Source organism: Cornus florida, unplaced genomic scaffold (genome assembly GCF_030987335.1).
Source record: "Cornus florida cultivar Cherokee Brave unplaced genomic scaffold, ASM3098733v1 CherokeeBrave_3.0.0_Hap2_Chr05, whole genome shotgun sequence".
NCBI lineage: Eukaryota > Viridiplantae > Streptophyta > Magnoliopsida > Cornales > Cornaceae > Cornus > Cornus florida.
In genome coordinates, this window is record NW_026775575.1 from 70587796 (window position 1) to 70609389 (window position 21594).

The window sequence follows — 21594 nt, forward strand, 5'->3', positions numbered from 1 at the left end:
AATCCATTAGAAAGCCTTTAAAAGTTGAACCGGTTTCAATAGGCCAAATTGAAAAACCTTTGAAAGTTGAACCGATTCCATGACTCAGAACCGGTTCAAATTGGGCAGAATGGAAAAACAACATTTATCTTAGAAAATTTTCTCTAAATGCCTAATTTTGAAACCATACAAGTGTTCTCACACACTCACTTACCTTCCTAATGGTTGTTCTCATCATCACGGAGTGTAACTATAACGACCTATGACATTTTGAATTTTTTTTAGCATTTTTCAATTTTTTCATATTTATTTATGTTTCGCCTCGTTTTGTCGACACCGTTTAGTGTGCCATGTAGGTTCCAAGAGTTGTTTAGGATTTTTTTGGAGTTTAAAAATCTTATAAATGCATTTCAAGTTGTTTTGGCATTTTTCTGAATTGTGGTTCAGAAGATCCCATGTGGGCCCCATGCCCGAGCTATTTTTTAGGTTCATTGCATTCCATGTTTTATTACTTGGCTTATGTTTATGTGATTGTGCGTTTAAATGCATAGCTGTAGCTTATAGCGTGTGTTTATTTGAGAGGGGTAATTTAGACCATTTAAGGGTCAATGTGGGACTGTGGGACCCATGATTGACCAAGTCGGGGTTTAAGGAAGCCCTGAAACTCTCACACACCCCATTCCAACCCCCCCTTTTTTTTTTTTTTTTTTTTTTTTTTTTTTCTAGGAAATTTCAATACTCAGACAAATAAATAAATAAATATATAAAACAATAACAAAAGATCATTTAGCGCGGTTTCTGGGTTGGAGACCAATGTCATTTCTGCGAGTATGGACTGTTGAGTTCTTGTTTGGGCCGAGCCCAAATAAAAAGTCCGTTTTAGCAATGAAGAAGATCCAAATCCAATATGTTATTTAGGATGGGCCCACTTGAAATGAAATGTCAGGTCCAACATAAAAGCTCAGTTAAGGTACAACTCACAGCACTGATCATGTGCCCACCATTTGAATTTAAGTCGGCAAGACTCACCCGCGCTTACTTGCCCAGATGATATTAGCCGTTTTATACATAAGAGTAATCTTAATTTTCTAGAAATTTAACAGCTGGATTTTATTTGCAATTTTGTATATATATATCGAAATTATATATTTCCAAAAGAGAGATTAACATAAAAACGAGTAGTACAAACTAATCGACATACAAGATTATCAAACTTGACAAGAAACATTCTTCAATTGAGCTTACTTATTCTAGTCTATCACAGTTCAGAGCTTTCACAGATCATCAGCCTCATCAGTGATCTAGTTGAGATCAATTTCAAACAACACAAAGTGTCCAAGTAATTTGAGAATATACCACCCAAAAACCTTCCATTTCTTCTTCAAACTTCTCCTTCAAGAATATTAACATATGAGACCTAATGGGAGTCTGTACAATCAACAAGTGCAAAGAACATACCCCTGCCTCCTCAATCTCTCTAATACAGTACTAAAATCACAAAAGATAATCTCTATCCCAAAAATTTCGATGGGTTACCTGAAACAATATCGTACTACCACGCAAAACGGCTTCCTGTTCCATCAAGAAACCGGTCAGTATGCCACCCCTTAGCCTGCAGTTCGGAGAGAAATGGATAGAACACGTCATTCATCCTCTCATAGGCTTCCGGTAAAACAGCAGTAGTGGGCTCAGGGACAGACTTCTCGAGGTTTGCAGCATATGCAGCGACAAGCCATCCCCTCAAAGCATCTTCACCAGTAGCACTGTGCTCCAATACCATGTCGGTCCATCTAGTTCCACGATTTATAAAAAATTTCTCCTCAGGGAATATTTCTTTAAGTTCGCGAACTTTTGAAGGCTTGACAATCTTGCGCAGAGACCTTCCCACTTTAACATTTCCAGCGTCCTCTATGAGACGGCCGGGAAATAGAAGATCTTCTCTGTATCTTAGGTCAGCAGGGCTTGATATTTTTCCTGTCTAAATTGGACACCAGTGAAAGAACCTCCTAAATGAAAAAAATATTACAAATAAATATATTAAAGTGCAGGATTTGGCTATAAACCTTAAGAAAATCAGCCACAATCATTGCAGTTCTCTGTGGATTCAATGTGTTGATAGGGGTAGCTCGCATTTCTTCCGAGACACAGTAAACATGTATAACAGAAAGAAGAGATCCAACAACCAACTGCAAAATTTATCAATGATCAGTACCACTATTTTTCTCATAGGAAAAGAACGACATGATCCACTATATCTTTCATATAAAACAAAACCAAAAGAGTCCTAGTAAAGCACAACCCATGTGAAGAAGTGATTCATACTGCTCTGGAATTACCCATGACTTGTATCAACATTATCAAGCACTGATACCATGCTTCAAATTTCCTTTTACTCTTAACTTTTCTGGTATCCACTAGAAACTTGAAGCCTTGTACATCTATATTAATGTCTTTCTTTTAAACTGTTTTTAGTTTTTATAAATCATTTGATTAATAAAAAATAAAAAAATAAAAAAAACAGAATATTACTTTAAGTTAAAAGGATAAAACCTTGCCATTTACCAAAAGGAGACTACAATAAATAAATGGTGCCATCTACAGTTTCCAGGATATCTTAGAAGCCTGGCAAAATAAACTCATTGCATCAGGGCTCCAGGTTCCAGAGTGTGGTTAAAACAATGCTGGAATCAGCAACTGGGCCGTTGCACCAATGAGTTCAAAAGGCCGAAGTAAAATTTTCGATATTGTCTGAATATGGTTAACACTTGATTCATAAATCAACCTCCTATTACTTATCAAAAAAATAAATAAATCAACCTCCTATTAATTAAGTGTTCACTAAATAAAATTTATCTGATGTTCTTCCAACCTGAAAGCTTCTTGCTGAACTTGAGAGACTGCTGCAATGGTCCCAGCATCGAGTTCATTAAATCGTTCCATTTCAAAATGGGAATACTGTAAATAATCGTCGAAACCACACCAGCATATTCAAATTGTGTATTCGGAGGAAACAGTCAGAGGGGACATAACTTCAAAACTTGGTGGTTCTATTCCAAATAGCTTCAGAATAGCGCGGTATCAGCGTCTTACTTCCCAAAGGGAGGTCAGAGGTTCAAGTCTCAGAAGAGACGAGTGTGTGTGAGTATCAACTAGGAAAAAAAAAAATTAATAGTTCCATAAAAAGTAAAAAAATAAAAAATACACACTGATAAGGTGCATACCATCATAAGAGATTTAAAATGGTACAATACCCCATATATATTTGGAAATGCCCTGTGTTCAAGGTCTTCATAATATGCTAAGCCAAACGTTGCAGAATGTAACATAAGAACCTTTACATGATATTGGACAAACGAAGAAAAATGGGGCTAATTTACACTGATAAGGTGCATACTATCATAAGAGATTTAAAATGGTACAATACCCCATATATATTTGGAAATGCCCTGCATTCAAGGTCTTCATAATATGCTAAGCCAAACGTTGCAGAATGTAACATAAGAGCCTTTACATGATATTGGACAAACGAAGAAAAATGGGGCTAATTTTGTGGTATCAAAATAATGCTTACACTAAGAAACCATAAATAAATTTTCTTATCCATTCCACTTTTGCAAATCTAGCGTGTTTACTGTTCAATTTGTGCAGAGTTGAGAATTTTCGGGACACTCGTTTTAAAAATGTTCTCCCTCCCACCCCCACCAAGAAAAACATACTTTATCTATATAAAAGCACAAAGAAGTTGTTAGAATCGTGATCCTTTGTTAAAACATAAACTGTTAAGATCCTATATTATGAAAAGTACACCACAAATAAAACCATAAAAGAATATTAGCTCAATCTTTGACTTTAATTTGAGCAGTTTTGCTTTTTTATACATATAAGTAGGCATTGGACCCAACTGCAAAAAATATAGTTAGACCATCCACCACCACCCTCCACAAACACACAAAACAACAAGAAGAACAATATTAAATAGAGAAAGAACAGGAATTAAAGCTGCATCAGGCATGTCTTGATCTGCAATTATACCACAGAATGTCAACTCCATCAAACTTCATCTTTTTCAGTGAAGGACATTGGTAACAATAAGATTAAAGAAAAACCCAGAAAAACCCATTTTCCCGTGTAAATTGTTTTCAATACATGAAAGACTTTGGATATGATGTCATGACCATTATTAATTTATGGGGAAAAAATAAAATAAAACTAGAAGCAGTTGAATGCAAATATCCAAAATAATATACAATGACCGAAAATGTACCTTTCCTTGCATTGACGAACAGATGGTAGCTGCTAACTGAATCCCTACTCCTAATCCAACAACATTAAAAAGAGTTGAGATGGCCTCTCCTTTTGCAAATAGGTCACTAAGATTGCCTTCTTTAGCAAATGAAGAATATATTGGCAATCTTGTTGCTCTTGCTGCAACAACTGCCATTCCCTGTCAAACCAACCACAAAGAAAATAAAGTTTCACGTAGATGTGCGAACAGAAGAACTAATACAAGTTTGGAGATGAGAGAATGATTCAATGAACAAAATTACAAAACAAAAGTACTTATTTATTGCTTTTTTTGCTGAGAGTGGTTAGAGTCATCCATATAAATTATGAATGTGTGAAGAACTTACCTTTGCAAAATTTCCAAGGCCTGCCATTTCAAGAAATAGGTGTGGGCACAAGGGGGAAAGAACTTCCAAGCCAGTGCCCAAGTCGTAGAGCACATCAGCTGCATGGTAGAGGCTTATTTCATTAAATCTAGAAGGGATACATTATGGCAAGCCACAAAATCGAATTATGCAATTCCACTTAACAGTCAACAGTAGTAGCAAGAGGAACAGGTTATAGTACTATTTTGAGAGGAGGGGGGCGGGAGGGGGAAGAAACACTACTTTCTGGAGCCAAGATGCATACCAAGAACTCTCCAACTTTTGGGCTCCGAATCCATCCTTGCACCCAAATTGCTACATATGAGCTTTCCTACATGCTGCATGCCATCCTTTAAAATCTGCATGTATCAACACAATCAAAATATTCATAAACAAAAGGCCCACAGGAGTAGGATTTCTGTAGCTGTCAAGCAAATTAATATCTTACCCAACTCACGGCAGTTGCCTGTGCAGGTGTAGGTCGCAAGCCTGCAGCAAATAGCAGTGACTGCAAAGGAGTAAGAACATTAAGAAATTCCCCCACAGTAGAGGTGGTTATTCCAAATTTTAAGTAAAAAAGATGGTATTTTGCCAAAAGGTGAATAATTTTGAACCTCATCAAGTCTGTAAATGCACACACAAAGACACACAGATAATAAAGAGAAAACAAACAAGAAGAGCTGGAAATTTGTGTTCCATGGGAAAATTTTGCATTCCACTATTTGGTGTAAAATTCTATGTCAAAATCAATAATTTGGGAAGTAAAAAAAAATAAACAGCTCTTCTGTTTCTCTGCAAATGCTTTGTAGGTATTAGAGGAAGACCTGGGTTGATAGCACAGATAATGCTGCGCTGGAGAAGTGCTGCAAAGCCCGGAACTGTGAGTATCTAAGATACCCCTCATTCACACTGCACAAGCATAGCACTGGTAGCTAAAGTGAAAATATTGAATGCATTTGCCAAGCTTGTAGTTCAGACAAGAATAAATCAATTTAACTCACCTATATGGATAACCTGAAGGAAAAAATTGATTCAGGAAGGATTCAACCATTCTATGAAATACTGGTCTTGAGTCATCAACCACCTTCACCTACAAATGAACTCAAAATTTCCAGGTCAATCAGTTTTGAAAGCATATTCTAGATGTCTAAAACAATTACTGCAGAAGAATACTACTAAATTTCACCTACGTTGACCTGCAAAGGCATCTAATAACATTCAGGGTGGAATCAAGCTCCATGCAACATTATAATCCGTCAAGTTATGTTCCATTCATCACAGATGCATGTCATGAGACTATCACGAACTACAGATATCACCTTCCAAAAATAGAGCACCTCATCACAACTTAAATGACTAAATAGATGCCTATGCTACCCTTGTCTCTGACTAAGTGAGAATCTGCGTGTGGTGGTGGGGAAGGAAAAGTTGGCGTCCATCAACTTGAATTGGAATGGATGCTAATAAAAAAAGTGCACATGTTTAGTTTGGCGATAGGAAAATTTTCTGCCCATTGTTTTGTGAAGGGTGTCTGGGAAATGCACAAAACAAAGAGTAAATGGATGAATGAGATTTGAAATAGTTACAATGAAAGGATATGGTTAGACGGTGTTTGCGATCATGGATTGGATAGTAAAAAAAATGAAAACGTTAATGAAGACATGGTTGCCAGGAGACAGTTTCTTGTAGCAAAGGGCATGATTAGACTTTGGTCAAGTGGAGCAAGAAGACTTTGGTCGAGTGGCGCAAGAGAAGTTCAATGGATTCAAATCATCAAGTTATGGGAACATGCGCTTGCAATCTAGCATGTGATGCCTACTGCTGGTTGCCAGCACACATAGCCAAATTGCAATTGAATTACACAGGCTTGTGACTGTAAATGTTTTTTTTTTTTTCTTTTTTTTTTTTATTCGTACTTCTACCTGCACAGATCACATGGGTTCTTTTATAGATTAGCAGAAGCAAGAAGATGCTCTGGTCCTTGATATCTGAAAGCTTCATCTAAGGTGGAAGAATTTTGTTATCCATGACACGTTGTGTTCTTCAAACAAAGCATTTGGTTAATTAAGAATCATGCAATCATGACTAGAACAACAGCATTAACAACTTTGGACTACCAAAAATAAAAAATCAAATCACTAGTTTAACCTCTTCGTGATTAAGATAGCTCAAGCATAGATATAATATTTAGCTTTGAACTTTTAATTGCACTTCAGTATACAGCTGTAATGCCGTATATATATAGAAATGCCATTCAACTAACCTGCAGAGTGGCCTCCATGATAAATTTTCAATTTTGAGATTCTATGTTTGGGAACAGAAAGCTGGCAATAACATATTCACTAATCTCTCAACAAGAAAATGATTCCATTAAACTGGAAACATTACACCAGATCAATCAAACTTCAATTTCCTGCCAGTTTAAAATGGGAAGCAAATTTGACTGCAATCAATCAAGTTGAGGTTGACTTATGTGGCAAACATGTGCAATATAGAATCAACTTCAACCTATAATATAATGCCCATTCTTCCCTTCACCACCTTATGAGCTAAACTACGATTCTTTTAACTGTTATTTATTTATTTATTTACTTATATTTATTAGGTAAATACTCACGCATACACTCACAGACCCTCACAAATGCCCACATGGGGATCGAACCCTCACTTTCCCACTGGGGATGAGAGGTTATACCACCTGGGCCAATGGTAGAATTTGACTGGCTTTTGTTCTAATGTCAACCATCGATGATCTATCAACTTTTGATATTATATCACATCCATTTTTGAAATTCAACAAGAAGTACATACATCACTACTTTACAAAGCCAGATAGGTGTCTGGTAAAATGTTCCCAAATGCCATTTGTTGCTTAGATTCGCCAACATCACAACCATAATATCAGTTTGAAAGCTTCCTTGCAAAGATCATAACATATCTAACATGAGAAGATCACTTATTTCAAATATTCAGAAACAAACTACCCAAATAACCAAAGAACAAAGAAGAAAGTACTCTTGGGAATTCTGGTCTTATAAGAATGAATTCCTCTCGGCATCCGATAGGCAGTAAACACTCGGAAGTAGATGTACCAACACAAACCCAGAATTAGTAGCATCCAACATGACTATGTTCGGGTTCCACATTTATTAACTTGAGCTTTGCCGTTTACATCCATTAATTGTTTTACTGTCTGAAGAGAACTATTGCATCATCATCTAAATACTTGTATTTTACAACATGTAAGTAACTTTTATGTGAATGGAGTTGACCACATGAATTCTCTCTCTCCATTCTATTCTATATACACCGTGTCTCCTCTAATATTTAATTTTTTTAAGTCACATTAGTTTTGGCTGGTCTCACGGTGTCTTACTTTCTATGCAAACTACTCTTCCCTTTCTTACGGGCAAATTGATGGGTCTACGTTCTATGTCCATACCACCTAAGTTTATTCTCTTATTTTATCACTAATAGGCGCTGTTCTTAAAATCTCCCTCGCATTTTGATTAATATATCTATTTTTCCTACTCAGTCTTATTGTCCACCTCAGGATCATAATTTCAGTTACGTGAATCCGTTGTTCTTATCCCTCTTTTAGCGTCCAACACCCTACCCCAGTACCCCATATAAGGTAGCTGGCCTTATGCTCGTCCTATAAAATTTTCCTTTTAACCTGTTTAGAATTTTTCTATCACATAAGATACCACTAGCTTATCTCCATTTGGTCCAACCTACTTCAATCCTACTAGTAATGTCATAATCTATTTCCCCTTTTCTTCTATTACTGATCCTAAGTATCGAAAATGATGATTTCAAGTGATCTTACGGTTTTGGATAGCTACTGTTATATTATTATTTTTCAATTTTCTTATTTTATGTGAATGCAATAAATTATCAAATTCAAAAGTGCCAGTTACTATTCATGGATAGTCAATTTAGTAAATACAGAATAAGAAATGAAGCATAAAAGTGTATATATATATATATATATATATATATATATATATATATATATATTGTTTGAATTTGTATATTGGAAAATTAAAGTATGAAGAAAGTGAGAGACTCACAGATAGTAGGCCGTGGGAGTCAAATTGGTAGCGGCGAGAGACGGCGTCGGAGGTTTCAATCCAGAACACAGGTCCTTGAAACGGCGTCGGATCGTCTGGCTCTTTCTTTCCCATCTTTATCTTTTCCTATCAAAATTTCAAGCAAATGGGTCCAAGAGAGAAGAAATTGGAAAGTCTGAAACAACTACAAATGGAAGAATTTGAACTTCTTCAAAGTGACCGAAGATGATAACTATACCCTATATATATATATATATATATGTTACATTCATAAAGCGTATTAGAGAGAGATATACCAGCAAGTTCATGGAGGGAAGGTCGATAAAGGGATTGTCCCACGCCGTGAGAAACAGGATTCGATTCCAAAGCAAAGCAAGTGAAGGTGTGTGTTGTTTATCGTTAAGGGGTTCTGTTCAATAAATAATACTATCCAATAAAAAACTCTTGTTGAATATATATTATAAAAAGTTAAATATTATGGTAACTCACAGTGCTTAAAATTAATATCATTTAAATGTATTTATAATTTTAAGTTAAATGTTTGGTTAAATACATGGGAAAAGATAACTTTAACCTTAATTTTTTAATCTCTTTTATTTCGTACCTAAATGACCATTATACCCACACCCACCTAGCAGAGACCCAATTTGAGGAGGCCGAGAGATAAAGAGGGCTTTGGCGGTGGAGAGTTGCAGATTCCAGTCACAAGTTGAGGAACCAATCCTCTGATGGGTGGTAGGTTGGAATTGTGTGAGTGGTGGCGGCCACGAGTGGTGATGGGTTGGGATAGTATATACATATATGTCACTCCGCTTCGAAGAACCTTAAGCCTTGGAATTTAGAGAGGAAGAAATGGCAGGGGCGATCAAAATGGTTTTCTAGACACTTTCGGAAGCTAGCTTCACTCACCGGCACGAGGAAGAAAGAACTACTCTGAGACCAGCTGGTTCGTCTACTTGTAATTAAAGGGCTTGCTAGTGGAGCCAGACCCGGACCAGCGGAGCATTCTAGCTAAGGGGTAAGAAGCCCGCCTGAACATGCTGCGTAGATAGAATAGAATCGAGGACTGCATATAAAATAGAAAAAAACCATTAACTTTTGTTTTATTAAAGCCTGCTTTTGATTTCCATGTGTATGTACATTCTGATGGCAAGTGCTTTGAGACTTTGACAGTATTATTAACTGAAATTTTAGTTGAGCCAACTTCAAATAACATCTGGTATGTATCTGACTATCTTCATATAAATAAAAAAAATTAAAAATTAAAAAAAAAAAACCTTTAATTTGGCACTTTTAGGTATGAGCATAATTTAGAAATCGTACAAGTTAATTATTACATCAGGTCCTCAACCCACTAGAAGGGATCCTTAATTTTCGTAGGATTGAATGTCAAAATGCAAAAAAAAATATGAGGGAAAGGGGTATGGTTGCTGCTGTTGTGAGATTGGAGTGGGCTTAGGGAGAGGGAAAAAAAAAAAAAAAATGGATTCATGCAAAAAGAGAGAGAAGTGAAAGAGAGAATGAACATATCTTCCTGCGAGTGTGGAAGCAGATTGTCTTTGTCTGTATATATATATATATATCTCTGTCTGTAACGTGTGATATATATGTCTGTGTATATATATATATATATATGTCTCTGTGTATGTGTGTGTGTATGTATATAATTTGTAAATTTACAACTTTTTAGGGGTATTTTAGTCTTTGGTTTGACAAATTCAAAGGGTGATTAAGTCATTGTTAGTGAAAAACGGAACAAAAATTTGTGATGTGAGTGATAATTATTTTCTATGAAGCACAGACATCGACACAAAACACTGGTACGACACGACACTAATACGGTGACATGGCAAATTTAAAAAAAATAGGATACAGACACGGCAGAAATATTCCTATAAAATAATATATATATATATATATATATATATATAATTAGATATTCAAAATATAATTACTAGAATATTGCACATTCATTTTCCTAATAACAAACAACAAAACAACAACTAATAACAGGACCAATTTCAATAATTTCATCTCTCTTATAAGAAAAACATAAACAAGACAAAACAGAAAATAAATGAAAATTAAAGTTGATCCAAATTCTAAACGAAGATATACAGAAGAAACATAGTTATAGTGGGCTAAATATGTACATGAATAAATATATATATTTTCAGTCCTTCACAAAGTCCGTTCATGTAACTTAAAAAAATATATATATATATTAATTAATTAATTAATTGTTTTGTTCATATATAGAGATAATTGAAGAAGATGAGAGACTGGGGGAGGAAGTAAGAGAAAATAAATTTACTGTGTAGTGCTCTGTTGTTTATAGTTGTTTTTTTTTTCCAAAATTTTACTTGTAAACTTCTAAAAAATTACATTAGGTACCCCATTTATCTTTAAAAAAAATTACAAAATATACCCTGTCGTGTCTGAACCGTGTCCCAAGCATGTCTGAGCTCGGACACGCATGTCCGTATCTGAAAAGTGTCCGACACTGGTACAGGACTCCTGGGAGGAGTGTCCGTGCTTCATAGGTTATTTTTGAAAGATATTTGAGAATGATATTTGGCCAAACCTAGGGTTGCTAGTGAAATTAACCCTAATTTAACTCAGTAGCGCATAAATTATTGGGTTAATTTTACTCACACCCCATCAGGTTTGACCATATTACACCCTCAAATATCTTTTGAAAATAACTATCACTCACATTATAAACTTATGTAAAATGACTTAAATGCCTTTTGATTTTGTCCAAATAACATTTTAACCTAAAATTATATTAAAAGACTAAAATATCCTTAATAGTTTTGTAAATTTACAAAATTATATATATACACATACATACATATATACATGTATATATATATTCATATACACGTAGACATAGATATATATACACACAGAGCAGCCCCAATTCCGCCTATCATCGCGGCGGCGACCCTTCCCCTTCATCATCTTCACAGACATATATATATAGCAGTCCCACATATATATATATATATATACACACACACAACAACCCCAATTCCTCCCATCATCGCGGCGGTGACCCTTCCCTTTCACAGCTGCCCCAATTCCGCCCATCGTCGCCACTCTGTGATTCTCTACGTGAACCTAAATCAGCAGATAGTTCACGAACGATGGCGAGGATGAAGTTGACCGTAACAAAAAGAAACAGGAGCAAGACCACAATCGACGACCGCTGCAGGCTGCAACACCACCAGAATCCCGTAACAACCACCACCATTCTCACTCCCATAAGACTTAATGCGTCATGGAACAGACCCATACAATTAATCACGAAACTTAGGGTTTGGGTTCTGATTGATTGATGATTGAGTTTGTGGTTGTCAATGGTGATATATGATGAAGAGTTTCGAGATTGATTAGTTATTGGTTCGGTCGACCATGAGTTCCATGGTTTCAGGCAACCATCGACTCCAACCAAATACGAATTCCATCACCACCACCTGTTCGCGCAGTTTTTGTTCCCTATGCCGGTCGATGGACTCTTCGCGGGCATGCCAGAGTATTTGTACAAAATACCCAAAATATGTAATTGAACACCAGTCTATCCCTTTTTCTAATGGCTGACTCTCAGGCGATTGTGTGGGAGAGAGACTAGTAAGAACTCCCAGCAAGGTTCTTTTATGCCTTGTTTGTAGCAAGGACTTTTTAGAGTATCTAAAGAAATGCAACGGCTGATGAATGTTTGAATGGATGGAATGGCCGAGTGAAGACAGATGGCGAGAACTTAATCAATCGCCATCAGCCAAACATAATGGCAAGAATTTAATCGATCGCCACCAGCCAAACACAATGGCAAGAATTTAATCGATCGCCACTGAAACGTGATAGCAAGAATTTAATCAATTGCCATCAGCCAAGTAATGACAAGAATTTAATCAATTGTCACTACGATTCAATGGCAAGAATTTAATCAATTGCCATTGAATTGAAAGCCTAACTAAAATTGCGTAATTAAAATTGGCGTAATTGAAATTGAAAGAAAGTAAATGGCTGAATCGAAATAGTTGACGAGGATCTAATCAATTGCCATTAAATTGAAATAAAGAAATTGATAGGAAATTGACGTAGAGTCATTTGAAAACATTTTTAGTTGAAATGCATGTTTTGTGGTAGTGCTAGACAAGTTAGAAATGGAATACAATACTTCTATTTATAGAAGTTCTAAAACCAACTAATTTCTAATTATTTCTTGCTAAAATCTCTCTTGCTTCAATCATTTTCTTTTGAAATTCAAATTGAGCTACGGCCCAACATTCCTCGCCTTCAATATCGATGCTCCAGTTTCAATGGGAAAGTCTTTACTGAAATCTCTCTTTTCCTTGATTTGCTTTACTTTGTTGCTGAAAATAGGTCGTACTCCAGTAGTCTTTCACGTCTCTTCTCCTCTTGTTTCGTCTTGCTTCAAATAGAATACCTTTGTTGAAGAAAATATTGATTGCTAAGAAGTCGGTAGAAAGCTGCTGGAAGATTGCTAGTAAGTTGCTAATTTTTAGCAACTTCTTTCTTCAAGCTTGACTGAAATATTTCCCTTAAATGACTGGAAGACCATTTATAGCCTTGACCCATACACTCACGTGGCTGCCCCTTCCTTTTGAATTTTATTTCCATAAGGATTCAATTTCCTTTCTCATAACTAAATCCCTATTTTATAGGAACTTAATTATGTCACCTTAGCCAACTTCTCCAAACGTTTTATTTCTAGAAATTTCCTTTTGAAATTAACACAAGTCTCGGTTGTTTAGTAACAACCCTTTTGGTGAGGTGGCTGAATATATAGATATCTTCCTAAATCTTCTTCTACTATTTCTCCATTGGCCGACCATTCTTAGACATGCTTAACACTTATCGGCTTCCCATTGGTCCACGTCGCTGCTGAAGTGGCTGCCAAGTTTTGATGCCAACAAATGCCCCCTGAATTTCAAATGCTTTTATCACTTATGATACGAAGCGTTTGGAATTTGAATCGGCCTAAAATTGTAATTCAAATTTTGGTAATAAATTCTCTTTCCAACCACCTGCTTTAATGGTTATCTTTCCCAATTAAAGCGGTGACTACACTAATCCGCTATTACATCTAGCAAATATTTAGCTTGATGCTCTCTAATCCCTAAAATCATTCTTCTTCCCTTAAACTTTCTATCTCTGAAATTCTTTCTCGGCAAAATCGTTCCTGACGTCTTCTATGGCTCCTAAGAAAACTAAATCAACTGATTCCACCTCTATCCCTCAACCTTCCGATCCTTCAACCCATGGCAACATCATAGAAAAATCCTTAAAAACTCTATCTCCTTACAAATACTGTCTCAATACCCTTATCGATCTTCGTACTGACTTCAAAGGCTTAGGTCCTGCTTTCCTTGACGAAGCTCCTTCATCAATCTCACCTTTCTATCCTTCGGCCGACGTTCTTCCATTCCTTCAAACCTTCCCTCCTAATGAAAATGGCAGTTTGCCACACTTTCATTTTAGAACATGGCATATTCCAAATGATGCTTGGATCAATTGGGTCGACCGGGTTGGAGCTATGAAGGGAGAAGTATGGAAGGATTGTGGCATATATGATGCCATTCAGCTAAGTAAAACTAACATCGCCCAAGACAGGGCCTTGATGATAGCAACCATGTTTAATTGGTCAACCACCACCAACTCCTTACACTTGAAGTATGGCATGATGGCTCCAACCATTCAAGACGTGTGCTATCTAACCGGCCTCAAACCCTTTGGGATTGATGTAAGTACCTTGTTGGTAGAGGAGGATTCTCCTTTCAGCTTCCCTTCAAAGCAAACTGGAACCAAGTCATCTGAATCCTCTTATGGCAAGTACTTAACTTCCACCATGGATCCTCGCGTCCCTGTGAATGATGCTGAACATATTGCCTTTTTGTTGGCCTGGCTGAACAAGTTTCTTTTATGTGTACCGGCCTTTCAAGTCACAAAGGATTTCATTCATGTGGCCGTTGCCCTTTCAAGAGGTAAACACCTTGCTTGCTCCCTTGGTGCTTTCCTATTTATATAGAGGGATTTATGACTTGCTTACCTCCAACTTCGGACGCTATGGTGGTCCCCTCTAGTTATTTCAAATTTGGCTTCAAGTGTACTTTCCTGAGCTCGGACCTGTGGTGAGGCCTTCAGCCAATGACCCATTACTTTCTGTAAGTTACGCATCGGCCGTACCTAAATCCCATTCGTTTGGAGATTGCTTCAATTTCTTTTACTCCGGTTATGAACAGAGGACTATCAGCCAATTCCTTCCATTTTCTCATTGCTCACAAGCACCTCGATGGCTGACTCCTCCTCAAGGAGTGTCTACCAAAAAATCAGCTGATAAGCATTCGGCCATGTGGACTAGTTTCTTACTTTCAAGAGACCTTCACTTCAACACTGGCCCTCTAGGCACAGTAAACTCAAAAGTTGGAGTTGAGTTTTACAATCCAAACCAACTTGCTAGGCAATTTGGTCTGACTCAAATGATCCCCATGCCCCCTTATTTCTCTTTCAACAAAAACTTCCATAGGCGTGTGGTATTTCCAGATGACTCCTATGTAAAGAACGTGTCCTCCCGGTTCTCAAATCTGCAAGCCGGATTCCAATTCCAACCCTTCATCAAGAACCCAGCCTCAGATTCTAGTTTTGATCAATGGTGGTCTTCTTACATTACTTCTACAAGGACGGCTGATAGCCAGTCACTTGTTGTTAAAATATTGGAATCTTTCAAGTTCATATCTGTGGCCTTTGAAGGGGTATTCGTAATTTCCCGGGCCGTTACCCCAAAGAAGGTGCCTCAAAAGGATCCTCCCAAAGGTAAAAAACAAATGGTCAAGAAACTCCCTTTCTCTCAGCCAGCAGATGCTCCAACAAGGATCAATAAAGAGAGAAAAGCTAAGGCCAAAGTTACTGCCAGCCTTCTCAAAGGTACAATCTTCCTTTACTTGCATATATATATATATTTTTAAAAGAACTTTTAATTGAATTTCTCTTACACCTTTTTTTTTTTTTTTTTTTTTTTTTTTTTTGCAGATTCAGACAGTGGAACTTTATCAGCCTCGCCTAATCCAGAGAACGTTGAGCCCCAAGATGATGAAATTTACTCAAGCCAACCTCCTCAGCCTACATCAACTGAATCAGTCGTCATCCCTGATGTTCCTCCAGCCCCTCCAAAGGTAAAAGTTTTTATCCATTAACATACGATGATAATCATATCGGCCCTATTATTAAAATACTTGGCCAATATTGATTTCTAATTCTTGGCCACAACTATTATTGGCCGAGACAAACTTTAATAAAGCTTCCATCTCCAAAGAAAAAGAAAGAAATCAACTGCTCATGGTACTTTAAAAAAGACAAGATTGAGCAAAAGTAAGAAACATGAAGTAGAAGAAAATCTAGAAAACCCTCATCCTACAAGAGACGTGGCCGATGATCCTGTAATTAATGTGGCTGACGATCCTTCTGATCATTCCTCAGATGAAAAAGAAGTAAAGATAACTGTACTTGAACTTTCCAAACTTTTCAATTAATAACATCCTTAATCTCTTCTCTTTTGCAGCAATCTCCTCTTCTTGACTTGGTCTATAGTCCGGTTAGAAATTTCAGCCCTCTGAAGGATTTTCATGATCCCATTGAGGTGCCCTTCAATGTTCAAGTCACTCCTGCTAAAACTTCATCCCAAGGAGATAACACAGTGGTTCAGCCAGAATTTACTCCTCCAGTAACTAGTCATCAGCCACTCTTGGTGACAGACATGGCCGAATCATCCAAGGTATTGACTATCTCATAACCCCAAAAATTTTAAGATCTAATCTTTCCTCATTTTGTCAGGTTGTGTATGAGAAAACTCAAATTGTTCCTTTATTTCCTCCACAAAAAGCTTCTGCTTCATCTCTATTGGCCTTGAGCAATTTCTTTAAGGATGTGGTAGCTTCAGTGACCGAAGAGAAAGAAAGTGAATCTTCTGGAGCCACTCCAGTCACTTCAGCCAATATCCCTATACAATCCTTAGAAAAAACCAAAAAATCTTTACTTGAGATCTTGAAAAGAGATGTTGCTGATCTTCCTCAATTTGAAAGTGAGCTCACAGTAGTGCTTTCTACACTCAGCCAGTACCCAGACTTTCCGGTTGAACTTCAAGCCACTATTGCTACCTTTAAAGGCCAACTACCAACTCTGACCGATGATATTTTCCAGGCCAATGAAGCAATCAACTAATTCAACAAGAGTAAGAACAGGAAGGATACCCTTGCTAACCAATTGTTAACTCAAGCTTCCTCCTTTGAAAGAGTGAATACAGAGTTCATCGGCCTTGAAGAAAGAGAACATGTCCTTCAGAAAGAGATCGACCAGATCCATGCTCGTAAGGCCATCTTGTCTGCTGAAGCTGCCACATTGCAGTTTGAAGCTCAAGACCTTGCTCACGAGCATGTAAATCTTCGTGGAGAATTACCTCAGTTGGAAGAGTCAAAGAGGCAGGCCATGGTGGCCTTCAATCGGTCCTTAGTTATTTGGGCCGATTTCAAGGAAAAATTTGCAAGCATATGAATCTTTTTATATTAGCTTCCTTTTGTGGCCATCTTAGTGTATGATCTTTAAATGATGTAATCTTTTACACTTCAATGAATAAATGGCCTCTTTTGTTACTCCAAACAAGTATCAACATTTTAGCAAGAAATTTTTTATTAAAATAACCAAATCAGCCTAGAAAAATAGGCCGAATTTTATTATATAAAGGTACACATGGTCAGCCATAAGTACTAGCTAACACTAATTTTCCCTTTCAAAGATTGCTGGTACGTACCTCTTGAGGTACTTGCCATTAATGGGGTAGTCATGTAATCGGCCACTGAAATACTTCAGCCTATATGCTCCTCCACTTAAGACTTGATGGACTAAGTATGGCCCGTCCCATTTTTGGGACCACTTCCCATATTTCCTATCGACTTTACCCACTGGCAAAACAACTCTCCAAACCAAATCTTCTTCAGCAAAAGACTTAGGTTTTACCCTCTTGTTGTAGATCCTCATCACCTTCTTCTTGTGAGCAATGATATGATCCAAAGCATCCCTTCTAACTTCATCCAAATCTTCCAATTCTACCAACATTGCTTGAGTATAATCAGCTGGAGTTAGATTATTTTGAAAAGCAACTCTGGCTGATTTAACCTTCATTTCCATAGGCAGAACAGCATCATAAGCATAAGTTAACATGTATGGTGAAACTCCTATGCCTGTTCTTTTTGAGTTCCTATAGGCCCATAAAGCTTCAGACAAAGTCTCATGCCACCTTCTTGGCTTATCTTTGATCATTTTTTCAATGATCTCTATTAAAATTTTGTTTGAAGATTCGGCCTGGCCATTTGCTTGAGCATAGTATGGCGTAGAGGCTGACATATGAATATTCATGTTGTGGCCGAATTGTAGTACATCAGTTGCCCTAAATACTGTTGCATTGTCTGAAACAAGTGTTTTTGGAATCCCAAATCTGTAGATGATGTTTTGTTCCATGAAATTAATCATTGTTTGCTGATCAACCGCTTTGCAAGCCTTGGCCTCAATCCATTTAGTAAAATAATATGTGGCAACAATCACCCAGTGATGGCCTTCGCTTGATGGTGGATTAATTTTACCAATAAGGTCAAGGCCCCAACCTCTGAATGGCCAAAGTTTGATTATTGGCTGTAATTCTTTTGCTGGTACATTTTGAATCGGCCCGTGTCTTTGACAAGCTTGACAACCTTTTGAGTAATCTATGCAATCTTTCCTCATCCTCGGCCAATAATATCCATACCTGCGAATCAGCCATCTCATTTTAATCCCAGCTTGGTGAGCCCCACAGCTGCCCTCATGTACCTCGGCCATAACCTGAAGTGATTCCTCCTTGCTTATGCATTATAATAGGAGCCCATCTTCTAACCCTTTTCTGTATAGATCCCCATCTAGAAGCACAAAGTTGATCGCTTTTCTTTTAATACTTCTATCAGCCTTGATGTTTGGATTTCGAAGAAACATTATAAATTGTATCCTCCAGTCATCGTCGGCCAAATCTTCTACATCAGTTGTCCAAGTATCAAACAACATAGTATTTCTCAATTCGGCCGATGGCAAAGATCTTCGTGTTATCTTTATCAACTGATTTTCTATTCCGACTGGTACTCTTATTCCAGAGGCTGCTTGGGCCATGCTGTTGGCCTCCTTATTCTGCCCTCTCGGCCAGAACTTAAGTTGAACATTATCAAATTGATTGATTAATGAAGTGGCCAGAGAATGAAACGGCCTTAATTGCCAACTTAGGCATTTAAAATCTTCAGAAATTTGGCTAAGGACTAAGTTTGAATCTCCCAAAATCTTTACATCTCTAACAGCCATTTCAATAAAAATCTCCAGGCCGATTATAAGCGCTTCATATTCGGCCTGATTATTTGAACATTTAAAATCTAAAAAAAAAGAGAATGAAGCCTTTCTGCCAGCTGGCGAAATAATAACAATACCTGCTCCTGCTCCATCAGCCGTGCTTGATCCATCAAACATCAAGATCCAAGGAGTTAAGAATATAGCTGATGACTCCAATTCATCATAAACCCATGGATCAATATCAGTTGAAGGATGATCGGCCAAAAAATTAGCCAGAACCCTTCCTTTTACTGATTTTTGTGGGACGTAGATAAAATTGAATTCCATCAAAGCCAAAGCCCACTTACCTATTCGGCCAGTGATCAATGGCCTTGATAGCATATACTTGATCACGTTAGTCTGATAAAGAATGTAAACATCAACAGGCCGCATGTATACTCTCAACTTCATGGCCGAATAGTACAAAGATAAACAAAGCTTCTCAATTGAGGAATATCTGCATTCTACATCAGTTAGTACTCTACTCAGGTAGTAGACAGCCTACTCATTTCCATGTTCATTGTCTTGTGCGAGCATACTACCAATTGATTCTTCTGCGGCCGATAAATAAAGCTTTAACGGCCACTTCTTTCTTGGAGGCATTACAACCGGGGGGTTTGCCAAATACTCTTTTATTTTGTCAAAGGCCTTCTGATGGGATTCGTCCCAATGAAATTTCTCATGTGACTTTAATTTCACTAAAGTCGAAAAGACATGCACTCGGCCAGCATGGTTAGAAATAAATCTTCTAAGAAAACTTACCTGGCCGAGGAACCTTTGCACTTGTTTTTTGTTGGCTGGGGCCCTAGCATTTATAATAGCTTTGACCTTGTTCTGATCAACTTCAATACCTCGTTTGTGTACCAAGAACCCCAAGAAATTCCCGGCTGAAACTCCAAATGCACACTTCAATGGGTTCATTTTCAATTTGTGAATCCTCATCCTTTCAAAGGCCCTTTTCAAGTGTTCCAAATGCTATCTCTTGGCCGATGATTTCACAACTACATCATCTATATAAATTTCCATCAATCGGCCAATCATATCATGAAAGATAGAATTCATTGCCCTTTGATAAGTAGCCCCAGCATTTTTTAGGCCAAATGGCATCACAATCCACTCAAAAGTACCAATTGACCCAGGACATCTAAAAGCCATTTTATGAATATCTTCCTCGGCTAAATAGATTTGATTATAACCTGAATGGCCGTCCATAAAAGACAATATTTCATGCTTAGCGGCCGAATCAATAAGTTGATCGGCCACAGGCATTGGATATTCATCTTTTGGAGTGGCATTATTTAAATTGCGAAAATCCACACAAACTCTAAGTTTGCCATTCTTCTTCATTACCGGAACAACATTAGACAGCCATTCAACATACCTAACTGTTCGAATAAATCCTGCCTTAAGAAGTCTCTCAATTTCTTCTTTAATTTTGAGCATTACTTCCGAAGACATCCTTCTTGGTGGTTGTTTATATGGCTGAAAATCTTTCTTGATCGGTAATCTATGTTCTACCAATTTTCTAGACAGGCCAGGCATCTTTTCATAACTCCAAGCAAAACAATCCTTATATTCATTTAATAATTTAATCAAATCGGCCTGGAATTTAGGCTTAAGCAAAACACTAACAAATAATGGCCGATTATCTTTTTTAGTACCAACATTTATTTCCAATAAAGGATCTTGCACCTCTGCTTTATTATCTTCCATCCTGGAAGGGGCTGACTCCAAATCTTCAAGTTGGATTACATCTAGTTTTTCGAAACCTTCTTCAATTATATCGGCCGTGCTGGCCGATACCTCTTCATATAGCTGTTCTTCTCTAGCCAATCTCTTCTCAGCCAGATATGCTTTCAGTCTTATGCAAGCGGCCCTGAAAGCTTGCTGCTTCTTTTCTTCATTGGTTTTGTGATCCATCAGTAACATCTTCAATGTCCTTGATGGTCGACCTGAAAATATCAATTTTCGGCTGAGCTGCTTCTGACAATAATTCTTTAATATTAGCATTAATTAAATTCTTCTTCATTGTTGCCGCTGCTGGTCGTCCCATCCTGTTAATGCCAACAAATTTGATAGGTACAACAGTTTCTTCATAAAGTGCAGCCTCAGCCGAATACACCCTAGCTATAAAAGGTTTGTTATCGGCCTCAACAATTTTTACCTCATTTTCATCCCAAAAAATCACCATTTGATGCAAGGTTGATGGGATGCACATGTTAGGATGAATCCAATCTCGGCCTAAAAGGAGATTATAGGCCGCAGTTGAATCAATGATAAAGAAAGCCGTAAAGGATGTCTTACCGCCAATAGTAATTTCCAAAGGTAGAATACCTTTAGTGTTACTAGATCCTCCATTAAAACCACTGATGGCCACGTCGGTTGGAACTACATCGTCCATGGTTTTACCCAATTTCTTTAAAGTAGTTGCTGGAATGACATTCACCACCGAACCATTGTCAACCAAAACC

The 21594-nt window shown here is 37.4% G+C and overlaps 2 protein-coding genes across 2 annotated transcripts; both read right to left on the reverse strand.

The window, feature by feature from the left end:
* Nucleotides 1–1193: 1193 nt before the first annotated feature.
* Nucleotides 1194–9133, reverse strand: LOC132306800 (protein root UVB sensitive 2, chloroplastic). The gene is made up of 10 exons (XM_059804374.1): nt 8998–9133; nt 8702–8827; nt 5630–5718; nt 5453–5537; nt 5077–5136; nt 4894–4987; nt 4611–4708; nt 4244–4423; nt 2043–2165; nt 1194–1957 (listed from the first exon to the last, which is right to left on the reverse strand). The coding sequence occupies exons 1-10, from the start codon at nt 9007–9009 to the stop codon at nt 1532–1534; spliced, it is 1293 nt and encodes a 430-aa protein (XP_059660357.1). The 5' UTR covers nt 9010–9133; the 3' UTR covers nt 1194–1531.
* Nucleotides 9134–18622: 9489 nt separating this feature from the next.
* On the reverse strand, nt 18623–20044 carry LOC132309436 (uncharacterized). The gene is made up of 4 exons (XM_059807745.1): nt 19886–20044; nt 19222–19483; nt 19085–19167; nt 18623–18949 (listed from the first exon to the last, which is right to left on the reverse strand). The coding sequence occupies exons 1-4, from the start codon at nt 20042–20044 to the stop codon at nt 18623–18625; spliced, it is 831 nt and encodes a 276-aa protein (XP_059663728.1).
* Between the last annotated feature and the right edge of the window lie 1550 nt (nt 20045–21594).

Excerpts from the sequence above, each read along its gene's own strand:
- LOC132306800 (XM_059804374.1), bottom strand. Across the intron at positions 5,719-8,701 it reads ACTCCCACGGCCTACTATCT|GTGAAGGTGGTTGATGACTC; the intron begins GTGAGTCTCTCA and ends GTTCATTTGTAG. Across the intron at positions 5,538-5,629 it reads CCTTCAGGTTATCCATATAG|TGTGAATGAGGGGTATCTTA; the intron begins GTGAGTTAAATT and ends ATGCTTGTGCAG.
- LOC132309436 (XM_059807745.1), bottom strand. The coding sequence starts at position 20,044 with ATGAACCCATTGAAGTGTGCATTTGGAGTTTCAGCCGGGAATTTCTTG. Across the intron at positions 19,168-19,221 it reads GGCTGATGGAGCAGGAGCAG|ATTTTAAATGTTCAAATAAT; the intron begins GTATTGTTATTA and ends CTTTTTTTTTAG. Across the intron at positions 18,950-19,084 it reads TTGAAATGGCTGTTAGAGAT|TTCTGGCCGAGAGGGCAGAA; the intron begins GTAAAGATTTTG and ends GTTCAACTTAAG.